The following is a 17,168-nucleotide window of genomic DNA, read 5'->3' on the forward strand; positions in this document are numbered from 1 at the left end:
GCACCATCGAATGCAAGTCTGATTTGTTTCTTGATTATTCTAACAGTTTAATTGATGCTGTATGTTTTTTCCTAGGGTAAGCACACAAGCTTAAAAAACAAAAATTTTAGTCTTTAATTGTCACTCCATTATCAAAAAAAAGTGTGCACCATTGCTCAAGGAAGAAAAACTGCACTGACATAATTCATAATGAAGGAGCGCACAATATCCGTGGTAGCATCGCGGTGTGAAAGCTTGGGAATAAAATACCTGGGATACACAGACTTACTTAGAAACCTCCTCCTTACCTCACAAAGGCATACGGACGGCAGCTCGTTGAAGTTTGCGCCATCAATCCGATGCATCCATATGTTTCTTCGCTCTACATCATGCTTGCTGGTTGGCACCATAAAAAGCTTTTTTCCTTCACTAAAGCGAATAAGGCAACCGTACACACAGCAACTTGTGACAAAGAGTATAACCAGTGCCAAGGAAGCACGCTGTTCTTAACGACACACTCATGACAGACGCTCCCGTCACCATATAAACCACATACTACATATACTACTGCACTTATTAATTCATTTGCAATGACATTGGCACCGAGGAGACTTGCGAAAGCGCATGCCTTTTTCTCGGATGATAAAAACAACGAAATGATGCCGGTAGTCCAATCAGAAAGGGGAGGCAGGTGACGGAGGGCGCGGGTAAGGGAGAAAGACAGAGAGCCCGCGCAGCAGCAGTAAAGCTGAAAGGATAGACTAAAGGCCCTAATTTTTCCAAAAGTAGTGCCATTCTTAGATCTTTCCACCATTCCTCTCTCCCCTGGGTTTCCTCCTCCAAACCTCCTGTCGCCCCAACCTCCTCCACTCCTCCATTGGCCAGTCAGTGTCATGTGGAAGCACGCGTCGCGCTTTTGTACATTTTTTTTCTTTCCAGCACACTCCGACCGCCATTGCCGACCCAGTGCGACGAAAGTACGCGCAGACAGGTTAATCGCGGGAGGTAGCGGGATAAAATCACGGCCGCATTTCGGTGGGAGCGATATGTAAAGACACTCGTGTTCCCTCCATTGGGGGCACGTTAAAGAACCCCAGCTGGTAAAAATTAATTCTGAATCCCTTATTACAGCGTGCCTATAATCAGATCGGTGTTCTGGCACGTAAAACCCAAGAATCAATTTTTTTTCTTTGTCTTGTGTGCCTTGAGTGTTTGTTGAAGCAACACTGCTTCCCTGTGAAAACTTAAATGCAAAAGAATACAGACGCACGTAGTATACAGATATAAAATGAGCATTTCAGCAAAAGTGTTACTTGTGCTAATGAGGGGAGGGATGTTTATTTTCGTAACCTCTGCTAAGCTGTCCCGTCAAGTTCGTTCTTGCTATCAAAGTCCAACCACTTGCACTGTAATAAGTAAATAAACGATTCCATGTGCTGCTTTGTTGTTAAAGTTACGAATACTGCCTACATGTAAAAACGTTGCTCATGGCCGCCACAATCCGTGCATGAGGTACAAGCATCTGTAAAAGGCGCGGAGCAGAAGTTACCATCTTGCTGGGCATTGCTGGCCCCAGACAGTTTGAATCTCTCACGCAACGGCCAAACAAAAGTATCCTGCAGGTACGTAAATGATCCTACAAAACACATACTTTCCCGCAGTCAAAACATGGAAGTGGGATAATTAAGCGTGTATTTGAGCACACCATGTGCATGTGTCGTGTTTCAGCAACACAAACTCTCAATGTGCTGGTGCTTTAGGCCTTAAATAGCGGTCATTTTCTCAGTTTCTTTTTTTTTTTTTTTTCGCAATTCCAACACGACATTATTAAGGCTAGTTGCAGACTGACGAAGCAAAGCCTCATCTCAATGAATGCTCCGCAGTGCTCGAATGAACTTTTCAGCGGATTGCCTCCGGTAGCGCGTTAGCCTTGGTCTGCTACGGCAGGGCCAGCTCAGGCAGCTCCGCTGTAGAAGCCGCGCTGAGCGCGGCAGCGGAGCGGAGGAGGAGGGAAGTGGCTGGCGCGACTTTTGGAGGTTGAGGAGCTTTAGGATGGCCAGCATGGTGCAGCAACCTGGTGATGCAGTGCTCAAACAGACAGACACAGCTAATGTTGCAGCAACCAAATGCATCTTACTTTGCTGCTGGTGTAAATTTTTGGTAGCAACACGATTATGCTGCTGCCAAAAATTTACACCAGCATAGAAGTAGGATGCACTTGTTTATTGCAATGTTAGCTGTGTTTGTCTGGTTAAGCTCTGCGCACCTGGTGGCTTCACCGTGCAGATCCTTCACGTTTGTGCCTGCACTCGTTCGTTAAAATGCCCAGTCCGCTTGCGTTTACCGGAATACCGGACACACTTAAACTCTATAATAGCAACTATAAGGAGGTAGCAGCTATGAGAAGGCCAAAAGATATATCCAGAACCAGAAATGTGGGTAGCACAAGGAAAAATATTTCAGGGCGTTGTTTTAACCTGCATACGCTTACGTCTGGTCAGAGTTCTGGTTTCTGTTGATGTTAAAGCAGTGCAGATTAAATGTGATTTTGCCATGAAATCGATGATCACCTGTGATGCTCACTCACTCATTGGCATGATATAGTGCACAATTCCTAATAATTCTAAAATATAATACATGTAGTCAAGTGTACCTTTCAAAAAATGCTGTTTATGATGGCTGTGTGCGAGCCATTAGCAAAAGCGACTACCACACTTTTTTTGACAATTTTAAGCTAACAGGGATGGCCACAGTCACACGTACAAGTGTTTTCCACAGTTGAGAAGGAAAACATGAGCACAAAAGAAACAAGGACGAGATGAATACACAGGATGTGTACTCATCTTCTCCTTGTTTCTTTCACGTTTCTTTTTCTTTCTCAATTATGAACCAACTCAAGCAAGAAAGTTATCTCCCACAACATGTGGCAGGTTTGAACTGTATTGTATTGTATATTGGGTTTTATGGCGCATAAGCAACTCGGGCTATCATGCACCAAACGCATGGTATAATTTATTTCAAAAATTGGGGTTTAAACTGTAGTCAAGTAGAAAAGTTAACTAGGCATACTGCATGAGTTCAGTTTTCGAACTTTGAAAAGCTTATACTGCAGTGTCATTCGTTATAGAACCTTTTCTAAATTGCGATGAATGGATTATGTGCATATTGATAACTAAGGCCGTCAATCATTCTTTATACGCCTCATGCACCGCCTATAGAGGCGCCACTGAAAGCCACCTTGCGGACACTTCCAACAGTACACGCGGGAGCAGTAGCATACGACAACCCTTTGCAGCAAGGATGGCTGAAGTTCGCGGTTGTGATTTCTCCTTTGTTCGGATGCCAGGCTGCTTCTTCTGCGGTGACAGCTGTAGGGAAGATGCTGACCTCTGTGCGAGCGAGTATGAACACGATGTTACCGGTGTTTGGGACAACATAGTCCACATACGTGCAAGGTGTGTCCTGCAGACAAACGCCATGAACCCCATTTACATGACGTGGAGCTCATGTTTACTAGCCGATAAATTTTGTTGAGTAATGCGATCTCTCGATGGTTTTTTTTATTCTACCCTTGCCGCAATGCTGCATCTGTACCTGAATAATAAGCACCCGTCGTTAGTGCAGACTTGTATCAAACAAATCCGCACGGTGCAATCTCTGCATATGGCGTTGCGATTTTTCTGCCTATGAATACATGTGACATCGCCGAATAAGTGCAGTCGAAGTCGCCTCAAGAAGAGTAATTGCCAATTTATTGATAGAAACGCGTACACTAGCCAACGAAGTCACCAAACACACAGGTTAATAAAAGCGCGTGTTAGTGCTGTACCGATGCAATTCTGCTGCATACGCCGATGAACTACCGTTCCCGCTGCAGCTTGTGCAATTTTAAATTCCCCAAGGGAGCTGCATGGAAACGTACAAAGCTAAAGACTGACTAACTTTTCAGTACTTCTTTATATTACTAGAGAGAGGTGCCACATGATATATTTAAAGGCAGAGCAGCGCCAGTCAAAGTAGATGAGCGCTGGCGGCAAGGCGCAGTTTAGTCGTCTGCAGCGTAAGTATAAGAAAGAATTCAATTGAGTGCAAAACTCACATGCAAGAAGGGACTACTTTGTGAAACAAACAAATCACCCGGCGTGTTAAGTTTGCTCAAGCAGCATCGAGGTGTGATGACTTCCCAAACGGGACGCGAACTTTTCAGTGAGAAATGGAACAAAAATACCATATGCAGCAGCTACTAGCAATTCTCGCCCTGAACTACCTATTTTCTAAACACATTTTCAAAAACACAAACAATATCTAAGATGCCCTTGGGCGAAAAGAATAAAGCTGTTAAAGAAGCACTTTCTTGGTATCATTCGGATAAGACACAGCTTGATTTATACCCTTTACAAACAAGGCAGGGTGAAAACTTCGCAGCTCAAAAGAATCGACAAGAGTTATGCATGGAGCAACTAGCAGCAGTTAAACATGTGCGAAGCCACGCATAAAATATATGTAAAACCATGAAGTGCGCGACAGCTGGTGCGAGGATTTACCGCGCCACATGAGACCAACAATTTCAGTTCTTGCAAACTTCAGTAGCTTTAACATACAATGCAATGCGCTCGTGCAGTCGTGCTGCCTAGCTAGCGCAACGCGGTTAAGAAGCGGAAAACAATATAAGCGGCAAACAGCATTCCGAAATTTAGCGAAATGCCTTTAAACCTCATGCTGCACTGCAGACAAACTTCGTTGCTCACGCATCTAACTATGATCGAGTGGAAAAAAACACCGACGAGACAAAGGAAAGGATGAGAACAAGAAATTTCCCTTCGAAGCGACGATCCATTTTTGCTACCATTGCTCCCGCTGATGAGGCTTTGCCGGGAGTGATTAGAACCGTATCGCCGGCACGTTTTCACCGGTATTTGAGCCCCCCACCCTGCAACAATTCTTCTTCGACATTCCCTGAAGCTTTGACCACCCCACACGTGCAAATGGTGTTGCCTGTCTTGCTCTGAAAACGTGAATAAGACAGAGAAGCACGATCAACTACACAACAAACTACGGTGCGCGCCAGGCTCCTCTCCCACGTGTTCTGCGCAAGGCCGCCACCAGTGGCGCGTCCGTCGGTGTGCACGGCGCGTATAGCATGTCGTGAAAATTTAGCCATTTTTTTTGTTGTCGTTAGCATTGGCGTCACTGCTTTATTTCTTGCCTACTTCATTTTCAGAATTATGTCTTGCTTGTGCTTAAAGAAATTTGATGCCATAAATACATTTTTTTTTTTTTTTTTGTACAGGTGATGAATAATAATTTCATAGTTCCCTAATTGTAACAAATCAAAGTGAAGCTATGCCTACACAACCATAATGCTAAATTTAGCACCGTAAGATGTATCCTAAGCAACATCACTGCTGTGTCCAAACTCGTAATAAAACGTATTTGCCCCTGCAATTTCAATCACTCGAAGCCCCAAGTTGGCTCTCCACTAGACAGAGTGAAGCTTGTAAAAGTCATTGTGAAGCAACTCGCCATAGCTTTCGACTTTCACAGTCAACATACAAGCGGGCATTCAACTCTTGTGCTCAGTTGCTTTCGCGTCAAGTGTCATGCTTTTTGCTTACACTGGCTTTCCTAATGCCCACGCATACATCTCCTGCTCGTTCACCCAGCTGGAGGGAAAACAAGTGACTCCGCCATACAAGCCCAAACTTGGCACTGAGCGCGACTTCGAGCACTTTGACCCACAGTTCACAAGCGAGCCCGTGCAGCTGACTCCTGATGATACGTGAGTGGCCTTTCTTCTTCCTTTCATTCTTTTCTCTCTCTCTCTCTCGCACTTTTATTATTTTTATTTTGCCACCTTATCTTCTTGTACTAAAGCAAGCAATCGACAAGCCCGTGTGGAGGGGACGTCTCATGAAAATGTGTGAGGCTACAGTCCGCAGAGAGACAACTTGAGCTATGGACATACAATATCCTCCTTAAGTTGTCTTCCAGGGCGGTTTTTTCAGTTGATCACTTTCGGGGGCACATTCGCTTTGATGAGATTTTGTGTTATTTGCATCAGATTCATCGGCATCTATGGGCAGCAAAATTTCCAGCACTGTGCGAAGACAGCATGCTTGCCACCGTGCTAAATATACTGTACAACTCCAGCTCTAACCACGTGAAAACTTGTGAAAATAGTCATATCCCTAAAATTGATTGACTGGAAATGCTGCCCATGGTATGTCTGCAGGCTTCGGTTCCAGCTCAACAATGTGGGTGATAGTTGATTCTTCTAGGCCAAAGCCACGAGTGCCACTTGCGAGGCTGCATTCTCGATTGATCACTTCCAAGGATATACCTTGCCGTTTGCATGATGTAACATCCAGTGCCTTGCTGGAGTGACAGGTATCCTGCCTGTGCACTCGAGATGTGACGTGATAATAAAGTTGATGAGTGGAATGCCACTCCTCCTTTCCCATTCTCTTAAGCTGGCTGAGCCACTTGGTGTGCACTGAAAGCATCACTACTCGTTGCTGGGCTAGTCGGTTTATACTTATCATGGCACAACAGGATACGAAACAATGAGGAGTAAGAACGCTCTTTCTCCTCTTTTCTGTCCTGTACTTGCACCATAATAAGCACTGAAAGCGATATCCCTGATCAATGATCAATAATATGTCTCCTGAAAAGGTGCGGGATAAATATTAAAATTTACATGGCTGACATTTTTGGCCGTTTTAGGGGCAGAGTTATAGTTAGCTCAGTCAAATTTTGCTGTCATTTTGGTATGTTTTAACATGTTGGAGTAGTACTTGTTAGAATTGCCTGTTCTAGCATTGAGAAGGTTATTTAAAAAACATTTTCTTTTACTTAGAAAAATTTTTAGTTAATTTTGCTTCTTTTCTTTGTCATTCTAAGTTAGGCACTAAGCACAGCAAATTGTGCATCGTTTTCAAACCACCTGTCTTTATTAGCCACTTGCTCATTATGAACGGCTGTGTTACGAGTAACATGCATTGTGCGAAAATTTTCATTGTGCAAAAATGTTCAATGTAAGCTGCAGACATACAGGAGAGCAAATGGTTTTCAGAATTTCAAGGCGTTTCTTTCCGTTCAAGGTTTTTGCTTTTTGACTCATTAGTATTAGACATAGACATAGGCATAAGCTGGCTGGGGAACATTATGAAGTGGCACTGCACAGAATTAGGTGTGTTGCAAGTGCGGCGCTGCTATGTCAACACAATGCTTTGAATGCAGTTATTACTTGTGAGAAGGTTTGTTCTATATTCCGTACCAAGTAGTAGGGCTGTGGATTTCTTTTTCCTTTCCTTTTTTATTTCCCTCACTTGGACATGACTCGGCAATTCCTATGGCTACTAAAATATGCGGCGATAATTAACTTCCATTCATCCTAGTTCATTGGGATTGTTAAATTGAATAAAATTATCTGAACGCTCAAATTTTAAAAAAGTGTTCCAGAACATGTGGCCACCTTTTGGTATTTCTGAACTCTAAGGAATGAAAAGGCATTTCATGCTCTCTTAAGTCAGATTGATGGAAGTTGACTGTTACATGCAAGCAGAATGTGTTTTTATATCCACTTCAAGTGCAGAATTTTATAATTGGGCATCTATAGTATGTGTCTGAAAGCGTCCCATATACCATCTTCCATCCGAAAGCGTCCCATCTTTCGCTTGGGTGAGGTTTTTGCGTTCACATGTCATCTCGTGTTTTATTTTTAACAGCACAAACCACTCGAAAAGATAACACATTTAGAGATGCGCTGAGTGGTTTAAGTGCAAAGGATGTGCCTACTTCAGCTACAAAGTGGCCAAAGGAAAAGCTCTGAAGATAACCTGCCACTTTATTGCCTTTAGAAACCTCACCACAAAAGTGTGGAAGACACAGCCAGCTGCTCCCTTTTCCTGCAGCTACCTTCTTCGCTCACCTAGCTTTTCTTTCGTGGCTTTATTTTTTACTTCTTGTTTATCACTGTCTGCCACTTATCTGCCTAGTGACCTTCCCATGTGTCATCACACACACTTTCTGATAGCCTGTCCCTCCTCCCTGGAGGCCTTCTTATCTCTTGTGTGCCGTTATCTATTTTGGCACAGTCTGTTGCTCGTGGCGTGGCATGGGAGCCATCGGAGGTCACGTTGGATGCTTTCACTTTCCCTGCCCCGCTCATGAGTCTTGTTTGTGCCCACCGTTTTGTCAGGCAAGTGCTGCCACCTGATTCGGTGCAGCGAAAACTCTTGACTTCCAACTCTAGCACCGAAAGCATCAGTTGGGCCACATTCAGGCATGCCGAGCATTTGCAGAAGATACGCACCCACTTACCTCAGAACTTGCCTCAGAAAACCAGTTGCATCACACCTGGTGCACATTTGTGGAATTTCTGCTTCTTTATTGTCTGTTGCCTTCTTACGGCCAACGCAGTCCATTTTGCGTCAAGGAAAAGCTGTGTATCTTTATTGACTAGTATTCCGCACAACAACCTATTACAACGTCCCTTTACAACACAGCATCCCTTTTCCAACTTGAGGAAACCGAGCAAGAGTTATTTGTCTGTTTCTGTGCCTAACTGCTGTGACAAACACTGTCGCACAGTCTCTTGGCCAAGAAACCTAGCCAATCCGATTTCCACACAAATTGTTCCGTCTGCTGTTCTTTCTTCTTGTTGAACTCCAGGCAGCACGAGCTTGACCTTTGTCATTCCGCATCCTTCCCTAAAGCACTCCTGCGTTCATTGTCAACAAGTTCCTCCGCAGCCGTTCCGTATTTGAAAAAAAAAAAAGAACTGGATGTCTGATGGGTGCTCGCAAATTGTCGCCATTGCTTGCATCAAAGGTCGCCCTGCTCTTGTAACGCGAAAGTGCTTGCCTGTCTGGCAAGGCCACCCTTGCAGTATTGCTTACTCACTTCTTCACTGTACTGCATCTTGGTTGTAGAGGGCTGTAAAGATAAGATTGACGCACGGCGCTGAATTAGGTGTGTGTGTGTCAAGACTAGGAATCAAAACAAGTTATTATCACCTCGACTTGGATGATAATGGACACAGTAAACCCCTCTGTACAGAGGTAGAGAACCCTCTGTAGAAAATGCAGAGAGGCGGCAAGGGGTGAGAAGCAGGAACGTAGCAACCTATTTTGCACTAGCTTTTTCGCTCTGTCATAGAGCATAACGTGTACAGGGTACAGTACTTGGGCACCAGTCACCAAAACTCTATCAGGAAAGAGAAAATGCAAAAAAATTTGCATTAGTTAAATGCCTTCTTTGTAATGGTTCACAGTTTTCTGTTTTTTTAATTACTAAGCAGTAATGCACCGTATAGGGCATTGCAAATGCACATCATGGTTGGAGATGTCAATCGCCACCTTTCACAGAAGAGCACATCCACAGAATATTTCAGTTAGGAATTGAATACATATTTCAGAGTCATGGCGGCACTCAACTTGCACTCGTCTTGCTGTTGAATATTTCTTAACCCCCGCGCATGTTGCTGGACCTGCTTTTGGGCCACTCATTGAGAGCACTCTCTGCTCCAAAGCCCGAGAGGTTGAGATGGCCACTGACCTATGACAGGTGTTGTCAGTCACAGAATTTAGCTTTGAAAATTTAAAGGCTGCACCTGCATCCCCTATGTACTGAATGCGTTTCCAGAATGCCAGACTGTGCACATAAACAGCGTGCACCGTCGCAAACAGGTGCCCCGCAAGATCTGCAAGACAGCGACTCTATCAGCGCCGTGTCACCTGCTTTTCGAGTGTCTGCATGACCCGCAAGATAGTCGCCAGATAGCGAGTCAGATCAGGGCTAACTCGCACAAGTGCAGACTGTTCTCCACTACCATACACGGCTGTAATGCACTTGTTTCCTTAGCACTTAGAATGCCACTGCCTGACAGAACAGATGTGTTGTTGGCTGCGGCATTCCTTTGCAGTGAGTGTTCAACAAGACAAGTGCCTTTTTTTTTTCCCTCTCTCTCTCTTTCACCAGATTAGCGCTTCTGACAGGTACTCATGTTCGTGTGCATGCGTGCATACACATTTCCACAAAGCAGGAAGCAAGGATGTATGGGAAGTTTGCGATCCTGCAGGTTGCACGGTTAGCTGTGAAAGAAAGCAAAAGGATATGTAGAACTAATATTGGAGAGAAAACAGACCAGTAGTCATGCACAAATGCATGTGCTGTCTTGCTAGAAATGTGAAAAACGTGCCGATATGATTTTCTTGGGGATTTCATGTGAAAGCTTTGATTTTCCAGTTGCTTTTGCAAGTCCAATTTGTGTATTTGTTATGTGGACGTGTTTGCGAGCTGCTAATGTTGCTATTATGTCCCGTCTCTACGTGTGCCTTCTGATGAACCTTTGCATGCTGCATAACCACATAATCATAATGCTGTAGGCAAAGGGAACATTATTTTTGTCTTCATTTTCAACCATGCTGCTTGCAATCAGAGTTTTTTTGTGCGATCACTGTTCTCAAAGTTCTGGGCCAGCATTTCCCTTATGTTACGTGTGTTGCCTCTTTTTCAGGAAAGTCATCTCGAAGATTGACCAGTCGGAATTCGAGGGATTTGAGTACGTCAACCCGCTGCTGATGTCGCTGGAAGATTGTGTGTAGCTGTCCCTTGTATTTTCTCTCTCATTCTTTGTTTTATTTCCGGCCCGTGTCCCGATGCGTGGGTGGAGTTGAGAGCCTCTTGGGCACCTTTTCTTTGGATTCCATGTGTGAGCTTCAGGGCCCGCATCACGGGCAGACCAAAATAGGGCCAAGCCAGCTCACTAAGCACCCCTGCTCATTTTTCAAGTGTCTGGTTTAAAGAAATTACCAAGCGGCGTGATTGTTCTCGAAAGGTGTTGGATCGTTGCGTCACCACTATAACGAGTTGTACCATCGGTGTAACGAGCAGACATGGTGGCAGTTCTATTTTGACCACTTGACCAGAGGATTGGGCTGGCTTGCCTTCTGTGGACCACACACCTCAAAGGAGGCCTTCTTTTTAATTAGTCCGTGATAGTTTCTCGCGCAGATGTTATCGCGAGCGAGTGTCCGGGTGTGGGCGTGCAAAACTCTTGTGGCAGGCCTTTCTCGAGCTTGCTAGTACGCGTGCATTACGTGTTGTTGCCTTCCGCTGCCATCATTAATTGGTGGTGGAAAATTGTTTGTCGTAAAGCTTGGCGTGCTAGTACAGATAGCACAGAAGTGTATCCGACTAAGCCGTTGTTATTAAGTGAGAAGCAGTTCTTTTCCTATGATACTTAAATGTGTGAAGCAGCCTTGTAGCATCATTTGGGCCACAGTGCGTTACATTTTTATCTTCTCTGTTTCACACTAGAAAGAGCAGCCCACAAATTGTTTTTGTTGAGTTAGAAATGTTTTTTAATGTAGTTTCAGGCTACACAACATATGTAAGGACATGCGGAGCGCATTCTTATTGTCTCAGTTTTTGTATTTTAGAGTCGCTAATGTGCGCCTGTCGTACTCGACAAAAGCAGCTGCAAAGTGTGGGCGGTTAAAAGACAGCAGTCCCTCCAGTGGAAAACGACCTTTGTCAAGCAGCACCTTCCGTAGGGTTATTGTGCACATATATAGAGGGTGCTTCTCCGCAAGCCACAGCATCCTTCTGGAGTGCATTTTTTTTTCCTTCCATCGTCAACAGCAGCGTAGAGCCCCAGTGCTGCTGTGTTTATCATAGTATTAGGCGTCTTTTCTTCCTTATTGTCCTGACACGCCAGGGACCTACAAAATAGTGCATTCCATCCATCACTGTCAGCCGTTGTGGTTCTCTCTTTCCGCCGTGGATGTAGTTCCGCAGAATTGGACCAGTGCTACTAGCACCGCATACTCTCTTTTGAAGTCTTTTAGCCTGCTTTCCTGCATCATAGTACGCCAACATAATGGTGGTGACAGTTGCTTTACGCAACTCACCTGCAACGAGAAAGATGATGGGTTTTCACTGGAGACGCTGTGAAGTACGACTGCCCAGTGCTAGTGTGTATGTTCTTCACAGGCATGATGACCAGTGCCACTAGTATGTAGGCTAAAATGTAACATGTATCGCTTTAACAGAATTGCGCCCTTTATGGTGCAATTGTCTCCCACAACAGCATAGTCGTCATTATTATTATTGAGGGAACACTTTTCCTCTGATGCTGTGTACCGCCACATAGTGTTACCGACAAGAAAGTTCCAAGGACACAGTGTGCCGCCAATTTACAACTTAAAGCACATAATGTGTAATGTTATTGTGTAATGGAAAAAGGCTCGTTGACTAGATTCGTTCAATTTCCTGCACATTGAAGCGGTGCTGAAGCAGCCACCAAGCAGCTTGTGCTCATTGTTAGCGGCTGATGACAGTGCTCTCCTGTCGTAGCTTTAATGTGATGCCACTTGTCTAGGTTTTGTATGTGAAAGTGTTAGGGCCGTGAGTAGGAAGTGTTGTCTGATCTTGTACAATTCCTTTTCCCATTGCGGGCAGTTGATGGTGTGGTTGCCATCATCACTGAGGGGCAAAGAAAAGTAGGCGTAACTTAACGGAGCAAACAGCAGATGTCGTGAGACAGTTGTAATTTAGACTTCACTAACAGACACTTAAGATGTGATAGTAACGTAATTTGGCACCTCTATGGCCTTGGCTAGTTGTTAGTGACCTGATCTTGCCACTTATACTGAATCGGGGCATAGGCAGCCTAATGTTTACAGTAACATGTTTGAACCTTACCAAATCAAAGGTGGATGGCATTTCTTCGTTCAGAAGTGAGGCAACACTAATGGGCTGCTTCGAAATGAGTGATGCATTTATAGAAAACGTTTACATTGAACACTAGTCCATTCTTTAGGGCTTTCTATTCAGACCGTCCCTGCCATCTGCACGTTGAACATGCTACGGTGTGACCCTCACCAGCACTTCTTGTACCGTATAGAATTTGTAGCAGAGCATCTCTTCCAACTAAGCGAGCATTTAAGGCAGTTGCTTTCTTTTTTTTCGTGAATGTTGAGTTCTTGTTGTCTTATCTGGTTTTGACATCTTGAGAGCAGCTGTGTAAACAAGCGCAGGCTCGAGTCTATCCTTGTAAAATTAATATTCAATATGTTTTACTTTGTAGCAACAAGTCCTGTAACTATTTCCTTCCTTTTTTTTTTCCATATTGCTCATCTTAACGTGTCGTGTGTTCCGAATATTGGTAAATGATTATTTTTTACACAAATTCCTGTCACACATGTCACTTTTAGAGATGGCTTATGTGCAATGTAAAGTATTTTGACATGTGATGTGGCCTTCTCAATAGGACACTCCGTTTAAGCTATGTACATCTCTGAACCAATATGTGGAGATGTTCTTTATCACAGAGAGCACAGAGTTGCCAGAAAGCAAGCGACAGAATATGCATGAATTTCGTTCATCGACTAGATAGCTTAGATATTTGTGAACCAGGAAGAAAAGTGAACACAAAAAATTTGTGGCTGTTGAATAATCCATGCGCTTGATGTGCATGGTTGCTGTTTGCTTTTGGTTCATTCATAGTTAGATTGTCAGGCAAATAGGTTTGGAATTTTTTTTAATGTCTGCAGTAGGCAGGCGTCGCACGGAGCCACGCAATGTGTAGCGTACAGCTATGCCTGTACTTTTTAAACTTCAGCGTACTTTCACGAGAGCTGCTTGGTCTTGCGAAAGCTGGACATGCAGGAACAGTTTGCAGATTCCAAAGTGAGGCCCCTCATTTAAAAAATTAATTGCGCTATTGTGATGACCTCCCGTTGATGACTGCTTGTTGAACGTCTGCCTTCTTATCACTGGAACCTGAAGTGTTTACCACAAGCGTATGTACACAGCAAAGCACGCTAAACATTTTTTAGCGTGATTAGCCTTATTTTCTTTGTCAACCACAGAGTATTTATATGATTGTAACGCATTACATTGCCTTTTTTTTTATGATTGTGATCATTACTCGTTGTTTGTTGCTGTTTGCTCATTGTCATATTACTTTGTTGTGTTTTTGTGATTGTGCGTCTGTACGCATATGTAGCAGTTTGGCCAAGCTCACCAAACTGCAGTCATGCTATTGCTCCACCATGGGCACATTATTATTATTATTATCTTTCAAACTTTCAGTTTATGCCAACTCACTTTCAAACCATCTTGTGACAGTACTCGATTGTGCTATCATTCCCGCTGCCTTTTTTTTTTTTTTTGTAACTTTCTTAATCGCTGATTTACAAGTTGTGCTAATGTGCTTTTGTGACTCACTGCGTGTTTAGTTTTTAACAATCCACTGTGTTATTTGTAATTATGGATTTGTTGTGCATACACGCTTTTGCTCGTCACAGTGGCTGCTTTTGTGGCGTGTACTGCGTTGTACAGGAGACTGAGGTTTCGCCACATTTTCGTAACCTTTATATCTATCTAGGTATATATACATGTATGTACACATAATCAAACACGATTGTCCCAGAAATGTTGCCTCGGCACTTCGCGGAAAGTAATATCTTCCGACACTTGCGAAATGAATGCTCGTTAAACCCCCGCTGACTTGGTCACTGTTGGCTATATAAGGGTTAGAAATTGTACAGGTAACAAGAAACGCGCATTAAATATTTATTCTGCATCGCATTCACAGTGGCAGGGCAGAGTCGCAGCACACAATTGGAGACAAAAAAATAACACAGCTGTTGCAGCCACCACTAACTTTTATTCACAAGAATGAGTGCTATATGAACACATGCGCAGCAGAATATCGCATTGTGACTAGCTGTAAACTTTTTTTAATTGTTTATCTAACCAGTCAAACACTTGGTTAGCTATGCTGATTTAAAAAAAAAGGAATTATTTGTGTATATAAAATCTTAAGTGCTTGTCTGTTGCATGTTTCATTCAGTCAAGCGATATGAAAAGCACAAACGACATTTTGATGTGCTGCTCACTTTGATTTAATAAAATTCTTGCTTTACGTATCAGGCTGTTGTATATATATAGCAGTTCTCCCTCTGAATAAAGCTTAGTTTCTAGTGCAGTGGCTGTGTTGCTCTCTTAAATCCTCCATCGTCTACCGTGCATTTTCACTGCCATTGTGAATGCAATCAGCCACCAACTATCGAGCTGTCAGAACTACTGATCTAGCAGCACGTTGTTGCAACATGCCGATTGCATTTGCAATCATAACTTATAGCTTGTTACTGAAGCAAAACAAAAAATACAACAACAAAAAAAGACTGCTGTCAGCACTTTCTGTAATGCTGTGTGTGTGTCCTGAATTTTGTTCCGTTAAAAAAAAAGAAAGAAACAAGGGTATGCCAGGCTGCCCCATTACGACATTTAGAATGTAATCTCGCGCCTTAAAGTTTACACTTGGGATGTAACGTTGCACTAAAGGGTTCAACAACATTTAAGACGTAGCGAAGGAAACTTATGAAGGTTCATTGAATGTAGTAGGTTCACAATTTTTGCTGGAGGTAAAATTGATTCCACCAAACACATGCGTGGATGGATGGATCAAAGGGCATTTTACAAAACCCTCAAGTTGAACAGCCAAATGCATCATTGCTTGTGGTGATGAGTCTATTGTGGACTTTCTGGACTTGTGTATTAGTCATGCTTGGCAGTGTAAAATGTACGTGAGGGAACATGTAAATGCAGTTAAAACACTGATTATGACTCGCGTTAATGCCATAGGTGCTCTAGTTACTACCTGTTCAACAGATGTTTGTCTCCTGGGTTGCATCTGTTACCGTTCCTCGAAGCAGCAGGAGAAGTAGCAACCGGATAAATGTACAAAAGTGAGGTGTATGCATGCACTATTCCTTGTACACTGTCTTCTGCATGCCAGATTATTCATTAATTCTTCAGAAGTAACTTTTATTTCTTTTGCGCGTATGCGTGATATGGTAAGTGAAAATCCTTCCACACAACTTGCATTATCACGAAAATGTGGCGATATTTAACTGAATTGTCTTTCTTTTTGGCCTTTGACGACTCGCATTGCATGAGCACTGCCGTACAGCGAACATGGAATCGCAGACATGGAGGCCTTTTCTTGTCCTTTGTAACCCCTGTACAACCAGCATTTCTCATCTTTTGACAGATTCTTTTGCACATGCTGTTTGTATACATACAGCATGTGGCATGCTCGTCAAAGTGAGTATACGCACACATGACTGCGTGCATCTTCCACATAGACCGATGTCTCCTATCGCTTGAATATATAAAAGTGCTTTGTGTATGTAATCACTGTTGCAGTGGCAACCTGCCTGTTGATTATGCATATCTGTCGCCGTTTGCCGATCCAAGATGATGTATTTACGCACCGTGGCGTTTCATGGCACGTGCGTGCTGACCCTGCCACTGTGTAGTTGTTACACTAATGCTCTGTAGCTGTACTCACCGTGAAATAAAGAGAAGAAAAGTATTGTACAGAGGTGATCATAGCAACATGGGTTTTGTGTGTCTGATTTGTTCCATGTTCACTTCACATTTACAAACGTACCAAATTAAAAAGCCGTGCAGCATATTTTCAAACATAGCGAATAAAACTACATAGTCTCTACAGCTACGCAGTCTTGAGCATGTGAGCATATTATTGCTGTACTTGCAGCAGGTGCCTATGAATTTTGTTTGAAAGACTGATGCCCCCAAATTTTCTGAAGTTCCTTCTACTTGTCGTTCAAGCACATAATTAAACGTGGTGGCCATTGGCTGCATTTCTTTGGACGTCATGACCAAGCAGGACCTCTGGCAGAACCAAAATCAAGAAATCTTATTATGATGATTATGGTAATATCTAATGGATTGGGTTGGCAACAAATGGTTACTCAGCCTGTGTGAGCTGCTTCCATTTTACCATATCGCAGTCTAGCATTCTGCCTATCTGTTCCATCTCCTGAAAAGCCCGTGCAGAAGCCATCAAAATCCATGACGCCACAGCATGCTAGTGCGAGAACTTCAAAATGCCATCGCTACCAGTCTTTCGGTTTTCCATCTTTTCTGGCTTACCAAGCCTCTTCTCGTGGTAAGTGTGTGTCTTGTTCTTTAATTTTTGTTTAAAGGAATGGAGTTTGTAATTTACCAATACAACTCAACTTATTTTTATGTTGTGGCCCTTTCGAGTAGGAATGTGCGAGTATACATACACTCGAACCTCATTGTAACTATGTTGCATCTGACGCAAAAATATAGCTTCGTTGTATCAGGTATTCGTTATAAACACC

General features: G+C 43.3%; 1 protein-coding gene across 3 annotated transcripts in view; it reads left to right on the forward strand.

Moving 5' to 3' along the window:
• Positions 1-16,392, forward strand: part of aPKC (protein kinase C iota type) — a 55,758-nt gene extending 39,366 nt beyond the window's left edge. For all 3 annotated transcript variants that reach the window (XM_075685301.1, XM_075685302.1, XM_075685303.1), the window contains 2 exons: positions 5,643-5,758; positions 10,499-16,392. In XM_075685301.1, coding sequence (XP_075541416.1) covers positions 5,643-5,758; positions 10,499-10,586 — 204 coding nt within the window. In that variant the 3' untranslated portion in view covers positions 10,587-16,392. The remainder of the gene's footprint in view (positions 1-5,642; positions 5,759-10,498) is intronic.
• Positions 16,393-17,168: the final 776 nt, after the last annotated feature.

This window comes from Dermacentor variabilis, chromosome 3 (genome assembly GCF_050947875.1).
Source record: "Dermacentor variabilis isolate Ectoservices chromosome 3, ASM5094787v1, whole genome shotgun sequence".
Classification (NCBI taxonomy): Eukaryota; Metazoa; Arthropoda; class Arachnida; order Ixodida; family Ixodidae; genus Dermacentor; species Dermacentor variabilis.